The sequence below is a fragment of the Charadrius vociferus genome, unplaced genomic scaffold, assembly GCF_000708025.1.
Source record: "Charadrius vociferus isolate BGI_N301 unplaced genomic scaffold, ASM70802v2 scaffold1863, whole genome shotgun sequence".
Lineage (NCBI taxonomy): Eukaryota > Metazoa > Chordata > Aves > Charadriiformes > Charadriidae > Charadrius > Charadrius vociferus.
Window position 1 is genome coordinate 151,934 of NW_009647563.1, and position 8,499 is coordinate 160,432.

An 8,499-nucleotide genomic window follows, 5' to 3' on the forward strand; every position below is an offset into this window, starting at 1 on the left:
CTCTTCCTGCCGGGCCTCACTCCGCCCTGCCGCTCGCCGGGGGCTCTTCTCCGCCATATTGCCCGCGGGGTCCGTGGTTGGGTGCGGGGCGCCATGTCCAGCCCTCCCCAGGCCCTGTCCCGCAGCGGGACCCCGACGTTTGGGGCCTTCTGGGACGGCGCAAAATTCCCCCACCACCACCTCCCGGGAGGTGCCAACACTGCGTGAGCCTCTGTCCTCTGCACCCCACACTTCCACTTTTCACAGGGCAATTAGTGTTAATGAGACAAAGGAGACTCAGCAGTTGAGACCCCCCGGTGAAGGAAAGGAGCCGGCGTTATGGGGCCTGTAGGTTAGACGGCGGTTATTTCATGTGGGATATGTAGCGAGTCCTTGGAGCAGGGGCTGGAAGCTTCCAGAGCTGCTCATTGCCAACATATTTAGACTTTCATCAGGGAGCTACGAAATCGGTCCCCTTGGAGACGAGGCAGAACTGCAGCAGGTCTCTGACCTCCTGGCCGGACGCCCTGGCCATGGAGAGAGGAGATAAACAGAGAGCAGCAGCTCTTTCCTCCCCAGTCCTGTAAGGAAAAGACTCGCTTCCTCCGCGCACGTCCCTGGGCAGTCCCGGCTCCTGCAGGAGACCCGGGGGGAAACCTGCAGCCTCTGGACGATGGCGTTTTCCAGGCAAGGTGGCCAGAAAGGTGATGTTTTGGATGTGCTTCTTCCCCCACCTCCTCAATCACCTCTCCCAGGTGCTCTTGCCGTAGCAGGTTGGGTTTATGGCTGCAGCCGTTGGCTCTCCACACCCTTCGTGTCGTCTTTGACACACATCGAGGTACAAGGGCCAGGCTGGGCGCCGATGGAGTTTGGCCCATCTCACACTCGCTGTCTCTTCGGCTGATAAAACGCGTGATGAAACGTTGGCGATACCTCCGCTGGGGTGGCAGTGGGCAGGCGGCTGCTGCAGGGGGGAACAGTGCTGCATTCGAGGCAGTCATCCCTCTGCAGGGGTGTGCGTTTGTGGCTGTAATTTCCTCTCCCGGGTCTTATCACTTGAAACAAATCTGTCTGAAGAGACTTGCCAAAACCCTTTGGTTTTTCAGAGGAGAGGAAGGAAGCGTGTAATGAAGATTACCTCCGCTCCCCACTGGAGGCCGTGCGGACGGTTTGCCTCGTGGGGCAGGAGGTTGGGAACGCTCCCGGCAAGCGACTTGCTCCGGGGCGGCTGGGGCTGTGTGCCTCAGACACCCTGCAAGCCAAGGAGCCCCCGGGCAGTTTTATGATCTGTTATCTCGGAGGCCTTCAAGGCACTTAGATAAAAATGTCGTAACACTCATACGGGTGTTAATTGAGTTCCCTGAGATTAATCCAGGTCTAGTCCTAGGAGTTCTCCTGGCTTTGGGGACAACATGCAAGCTGGCTGTGCTGAAAAACACCATTATCTTTGTTTGCACGGGTGTTTCAGTGCCAAACCCTTTAATTCAACAGCTCGTACTTGGGGCCCGTGGTGGCTGGGAAGTTGCTCCGGTAGCTACCATGCTGAGCTGCAGGAGAGCCCGTAGTTTGGGGTCATCAGACCTGTAAAATGGAAATATTGCAGAGCCTTAAATGGAACTATTGCTGGCAGCAAGTTCCCAGGGAACTGCTCAGCACCCGGCAGGCAATAGGATTTGTTCCAGCAGTCACTTAGGACTTTAAAGCTGAAAGTAGAAGAAGTACAAGGGAAACCACACATCTGTGTGTACCTTAGATTAGCTCTTGCAGTTCTCTGACCCGGGTGAGGGTTTTGCCGGGACGCCTACGCCATGGTTCACTCGGGGAAGTGGCACTGGTCCTGGGAAGCCGAACCCGGGGTGGCCCTGACGGGCTTGGGTCTCCTGGCCAGGGACTGTCCCGCTCGCCTGCTGGAGGTTGGCCTGCTCCAAAAAATGCTCATCCCGTGGGATCATGGGATCAGCAGCGGTCCCAGCAGGGCTTCGCCCGGGGTGGAGGAGATGCCCGTTCCTGCCTATCGGAGACCCTGTGGCCTGATGGGGGGGTGGGGGTGTCCCGTGGGGTGGCCCCACGTGTGTTCGGGACATCCCTTGGCTGCTCCCACCCCCCCGGGGGCTCCCAGCTCCCATCCTGTCCCCGAGTCACCCCGCAGCCGGGGAACGCTTCACTAGGTGGCAGTCTCGGCTCGAGCAAAGGGACCAGCACCAGACAAGGCTGTACTGGGAGGACTGGTTTCTGCCCAGTGCTGTCCGCCAGTTGTTTGCCCTGCAAGGCCAGACCTCGAGCTGTCCTCACTTCCTCCTCCCCAGGACCCCCCCGACAGGCCCCAGCAAGTTTGGGTCAGTCTGGGGTGGTTTCTCCTGAGTCTGTGGGGCTCAGCAGGACAGAGGTGCTGGTGGCCACGGGTGAGCGGGACCGGGGCAGCTGTCACCAGCTCAAGGTAGCCAAGACGATGCTTGAGCATCGGCTCATCCTTTGCTTCAGATCTGGGTGATAGACTGATGCACAGATTTATTTTTTTTTATAGTAAAACAAGTGCTGTAGAGCTATTTTTGGCTCTCCCGCTGTCCTTATCAGGTCTTTGGGGCTGCTGAGGCAAAAAACCCTTCCCGTGCCCAGACTTCACTGGTCCTGGCGGTGCGAGAGGGTGTTTGTTGGAAAGCATCCCAAGCACACAGGAACCTGTGGCCTCTTGTGCCCAGAGCATCTCCGTGCCCAGGCACCGAGGCAGAGAGCTGGGCACGAGGTGGTGGCAGGAAAGCCATAGGAAACACCATCTTTTCTTGCAGAGCCTGTGGCAGTCGCGCTCTGGCAGCCCCATCGTGATCCTTCGGGATGTGCAGACTGCCTCGAAAGCATCGCCTGCTGAGGGGCACAAATCTGAGACCATCCGTCTCATCACCAAGGACTTAATCCGTGACCTCATGTAAGTCTGTGCATGAGTGGCAGCTCTGAGGAGTTTTCAGGGCCCCGTGTGTCTGTCACAGCACTGTCTCGGTGCACAGAGCTTGTCCCACCATTTTCCGGGATATCTCAGGGGAGGAGGGATGGGCAGGAGTGCTCCGATACGCCTGGCTTGGGCAGCAGTGGAGCCAACAAGCACTGAGCACTGGGCGTTTTACAGAGGCACTGAATCACCACGAGAAGCAGTGAAAAGCAACATAAAACTTCAGCAGCCAGAAAAGCTCCTTCTGGGCTGAACAGCCCCCCATCATGTGTCAAACGCTGCCTCCCGTGCTGTGATACTGAAAACCCCCATGTGAGAAAGGCAGTGGAGCATTGCCTGCAGCCCCTGAGCACCGGGAGCTGTGTGTTTCTCTACAGGGATGTTTTATAAGCAAAGCTGAACTGTAGGAACCCTGGCCCTAATTACTACGCTCCTTAAAAGCCTGCAGCACATAGACGAGAATAGGGCCATTATCCTGGCCAGCTCCAATTTAGCCTCATTTTGACCTCCCTAAATTTTCCTTGTAGTTGTTCAGTGTAAGGTTCATCTTCGCTTCCTGTTTTGAACCTCCCTGTAATACTCTAACACCCCGTAAAATATGACACCTGCCCCATGGATGGTTTGGGGTTTGTGGGAGTGAAACGGCACAGAGGCACTGGTTCGGGCTTTCAAGAGTGGTACCTGGTTTTATACGGTCACGTTCTTATTTGACCCTGCTGCCAAAGCTGAGCGCCAATTTGCAGATGTGCTGCATAGCCACAGCTCCAGCTGAGGCCAATGGAAACTGTTTGTGCTGGTTTTATTCCTGAAAATCAGGCCCTAGACATCTCGGGCTGGTCACCCAAACACTGGGACAACTGAAGCAGTGGCCACTGTGTCATTACATTTATTAGTGCCGTTGTGACCATTAGCCATTCTTTAAAGCGTCCTGGAATCCGATGCTGTGATGCAGCTCTCGAATGATCATTATGCAGGTATCTGTTCATATTCACAAGGGTGGATGAAAGGTGACACACAATAATAATGAGTAAATTCTTAGTCCTGAACATCTTCAAAGTGCTCTATGCATTTGGTTAATATACGCTCCTACACCACACGCGTCACCATGGTATCTGAGTAATACACAGAGTAATTAACTCCTTACAACTCCCCTGGAAAACAGCCCCGTATTATTATCCACATTTTTACAAGTGGGGAAATGGGGGCACCAACAGCTTCGGTGATTTCCTCTAAACCACAGCATGAGTCATGGGCAGAGTTCGTGGCTCTGCAGTGTCCCGTGGAGCCGGGGTGACAGCTGGAGTGACACCTGCCAGCGCTGGGAGGGGAGCGGGTGCTCCGTGTTTGGGCAGCACCGCGTTTCCGCGTCTCGTGCCGGATGGATTCCCGAGGCCGCGGAGCCGAAGCTGAGCTGTGCTGTGCAGGTTTGGAGCTGGAGCAGGCCGAATGTCATTAAACTGAGCGAAAAAGCACCTTCTGCTCCCCAGGACTTGTCCGCATGGACCAGAGGTTTTGGTCCGGCTCGCAGGAGCAGCGACAGTCGGCCGGGGGGTGAGGGGGCAGAGATGAGCAATGTGTCCTGCTGGAAAAGGGGTCAGGGCGGTGGTCAAAATTTTCCCAAAGGAGGTTTGGGAAAGTCAAGTTGGACTGAAGTACTTCCAGCATTTTTTTTTTATTGGGTCTGACTAGGCCCACACTGAATGTTTTGGGGTTTTCCTGGGAGGCCCGTGGCCACCCCGCCGAGCACCCTGTCTCCCGTGCATCACTGCATGGCGCCGCTTTCACTGCACTTTCTGTTTCTTCCTCCCCCCCGACCCAGAGAGTCGGGTCCCCCCAGCTCAGGCGGTTCCTGCATTGCTCTGGGGTGAGTCCTGGTGGTGTGGGCAGCCCAGGCAGGTCCTGCGGCCGGGCAGGGAGGTCAGCGGGGCAGGGAACAGGGAGCTGTCGGAGACTCTGTGCCGCTGACTGCTGCCTCTCTGTGCCCAGTGTCCCTGCAGAGAACCCAGCAGCATCCCTCATTATTGGTCAGGAGGATTTCCAGCGCATTAAAGCAGCAGCTCGAGTCCTGACCGAGGAGGAGCGTGAAGCCAAGCTGGCAGCCCTCAAAGCAGAGAAGGAAGCCGTTCATGTAGGTGTTTCCCCTCCTGCCCCTTCTTTCCCTGCTTGCTGGCTGCTCTCGGGCCGTGGGTGGAGGTGGAGGCACCCAGGCAGAGCCAACCTTGTGGGACAGAGACACGCCAGCCAGGGCTGCTCCGGAGCTCGGTTTGGCGGCCACCACATTCCTCCCTCTTTCGCCCACGTTTTGGTGTGCCCACGGCTGCTGGGGCGGCGTGCAGGGGCTGTGTGTCCCGGGTCTCCTCTGATCCCCAGCCCAGGAAGGGCCGTGCAGGACCCCCGGGTTTGCCCAGTCCATGGGTGGGGAAGGAATCCCATGCTGGTTGTCCCCCTCCAGCCCACGGTGACCCCGGAGCTGTTATGAAGGCTCTGTGCTGCATTTTTGCCACCCTGCAAAGGGAGCGGGTGTGTGGGACGGGGCGACCCAGCCCCTGGGCCAGCGCTGGAGTAGCCTGGCGTGCCCCTCGCGAGCCAGGCTCTCGGCAGCCCTGCCTGTCCCTCCAGGAGGCAGCGAGCGAGCGCAAGAGTGCGGCCAAGGAAAAGGCCGTCCTGCAGCAGCAGAAGGGGAAGCTGAGTGAGCTGGAGGAAGAGGCACGGGAGCGGGCCCAGTACCTGCTGCAGCGGGCGAGCAGGCTGCGCATGGAGCAGGAGGATGAGATCAAGGAGTTCAGCGAGGTAGGGAGAGGGGCTCCTGCTCGGACAGGCTGCTCAGGGCTCCCTTGAGCTTTGCCTAGCCACCCTGGACCTTCCTATACTTGCTGCTACCCAGGGTCTTCCCCTCCTTCCCTTTTCCTCCGTGTCTGTGTGTCTGTCCCTGCTGCCACTGCCAAGTCTGGCTCAGAGACCAGGGATACCTGTTGTCCTCACAGCTGATCCTTGGTGCCAAGTGCCACATGATCCGTGACACGCAGATCCTCGAGAAGCGGCTCATTGCAAAAGAGCTGGAGGAAGAAGAGAAGCGCCTGGCCACAATGATGGAGGTGGAGAGGAAAAAGGCCGAAGAGATGCAGGAGAAGCTGGAGCGCAGGAGGAAGCAGGAGCTGATCAGGTTTGCAAAAGGGTCCCTCTTCCCCGCAGAAACATCCATCCTCTTCCCAGGCCCTGTGCCAGAGCCAGGGTAAGCCCTGGCTACCGGCGTCACACCACAGCACACCTCCAGGTCACAGCGGCTGGACCAGGCAGCACGAGGCAGCAAACACACCACCTGATGTCTGTGCCGGCATTTCTGCTTCTGGGAACGGGACGGAGCTGGGGGGAACCCTTCCACTTTCTTCTTTCCAGAGGGAGGCAGGAGATTGTGAAGCAGATGGAGCAGAACGCGGAGGAGCGGGCTATGAGAGCCGAGCAGCGGGACCAGGAGGCTCAGGAGATGCTGGAGCACCTGGAGCAGCTGAAGATGGAGGACCTGAAGGTGCGACCTGCCAGGGAGCAGGGGGGGCTGGAGTTAGATTTTCACCTTGTTGGAAGGGTGACCCAGTGCTGGGTAAGTCAGACTTGATGTGTGGAGACAACAGCTGGCAGAATTAAAGCTCTGGTCTCTTGGGGAATTTGAGGCATCCCCAGAAAGTGACCTGAGCCGCTGAGCCCTCCCTTGCCCGGAGTGTGCTGCTGTGCCCTCAGGAAGACACACGGGGAGGAGTGGAGTGGAGGCAGCGCTCTGTGCTAGCGCGCTTGCCCTGTCACCCCCGGACCCTCTGCACCGTTTTCAGGACTTGGAGCGGAGACAGGAGCAACAGAAGAAAATCCAGGCTGAGATTAAACGTGTCAATGATGAGAACCAGAGGCTGAAGGAGGAGCAGCGAGAGCAGGAGAGGATGGCAGACGAGCGGGTGCTCGAGTACCAGAGGCAGAAAATGGTAAGAGGACTGAGCGTGTGTGTGCAGCAGAGGTGCTGCAGGAGCTGCCACGATGCTCTGTCCCATGCAGGAGCGGGAGGCTGAGTTTGAAGCTGAGCAGGAGAGAATCCGTCAGGAGAAGGAAAAGGAGATGGCACGCTTGAGGGCCATGCAGGAGAGGGCCCAGGACCACCAGGCAGAGCAGGTGAGCAGCGTGCTGACACACGGTGTGCTCCTGTGCTGGCTCACTCGCCACCTTCCTCGCCACTGCCCCAGCAAAGCGAAAGCGCCCCTGATGTGGTGGGTCTCCTGGTGCGTTGCAGATCTGCACCAGCACCCGAACCCAGGTCATGTCCTGGTGCAGTGCTGACCATGGCGCTGGGAGAGAGGCATAACCATGGTCAAGTGTTTCCGTACCTCTCCCCTGAGGGAAGCCCTCCATGACACCTCCAGCGTCACCACTGTTCCCCTTCGACAGGACGCGCTGAGGGCCAAGCGCAGCCAAGAGGCTGCTGAGCGAGAGTGGCGGCGCAAGGAGAAGGAGGCAGTGCAGAGGAAGGCTGAGGTGGAGCAGATGCTGAAGCAGAGCCGCCTGGAACAGATTGCCCAGCGGGAGCACAACATGGCTGTGCAGGTGCAGCAGGACCGCCATGAGTTTGAGAGGATTCTCAGGTGAGAGTGAAGGTGCTGAGAGCTTGCTGGTGAGATGGCCGGCCCTGCCATGTGAAACGGGGCTGAGAGATGGGTGATGTGGTTTCAGAGGGGCTCCCAGCGACAAGTCATAGAATCACAGAATGGTTTGAGCTGGAAGGGACCTTAAAGCCCATCTAGTTCCACCCCCCTGCCCTGGGCAGGGACACCTCCCCCCAGCCCAGGTCGCTCCAAGCCCCGTCCAACCTGGCCTTGAACACCTCCAGGGATGGGGCAGCCACAGCTTCTCGGGGCAACCTGCCCCAGGGGATCACCACCCGCACAGCCAACAATTTCTTCCCCATCTCTCACCTCAATCTCCCCTCTGTCAGTGTCAAAGCGTTCCCCCTCGTCCCACGGCTCCCCTCCCTGATCCAGAGTCCCCCCCAGCTCTCCTGGAGCCCCTTTAGGCACTGGAAGGGGCTCTGAGCTCTCCCCTTTTTGGCCTTCTCTTCTCTGAACCCCCCCAACTCTCCCAGCCTGTCCTCCCAGCAGAGGGGCTCCAGCCCTCCCAGCATCTCCGGGGCCTCCTCTGGCCCCGCTCCAACAGGTCCATGCCCTTCTTGTGCCCGTCAGCACAGTTGGTGGTTCTGGTGCTGGCCGAGGCCCTGCGAGCAGGTTATCGGCACATGCAGGGGCTGGATCGGGGCCCTTCAACTGCCCTGAGCTCTCCCGCAGGGTCCAGCGGGAGCAGATGGAGAAGGAGAAGGCAGAGGAAGCGCGGAGGGCAGGTCTGCAGCTCGCCCATGCTAACGACGTCCGGCGCCAGATGCGGGAGCGGCAGCAGCAGCTGGCGCAGGAGCGGGTGGCCACCTTCGAGGAGTGCCGGCGGCTGGAGGAGGAGGCTCGCCAGCGCAGCCAGCGCATCGCCCAGTTCAAGCAGCAGAAGATGCAGGAGCTCAGGTGATGTGCTGCCAGTGGCTGCTTATTTCCCTG

The 8,499-nt window shown here is 58.7% G+C and overlaps 1 protein-coding gene across 1 annotated transcript in view; it reads left to right on the plus strand.

The window, feature by feature from the left end:
- Nucleotides 1–8,499, plus strand: part of CFAP45 (cilia and flagella associated protein 45) — a 32,008-nt gene that overhangs the window by 22,640 nt on the left and 869 nt on the right. The window contains 10 exon segments of the mRNA XM_009880804.1: nt 1,940–2,020; nt 2,766–2,902; nt 4,910–5,051; nt 5,543–5,713; nt 5,908–6,086; nt 6,320–6,449; nt 6,748–6,894; nt 6,965–7,078; nt 7,352–7,545; nt 8,242–8,466. Coding sequence (XP_009879106.1) covers nt 1,940–2,020; nt 2,766–2,902; nt 4,910–5,051; nt 5,543–5,713; nt 5,908–6,086; nt 6,320–6,449; nt 6,748–6,894; nt 6,965–7,078; nt 7,352–7,545; nt 8,242–8,466 — 1,520 coding nt within the window.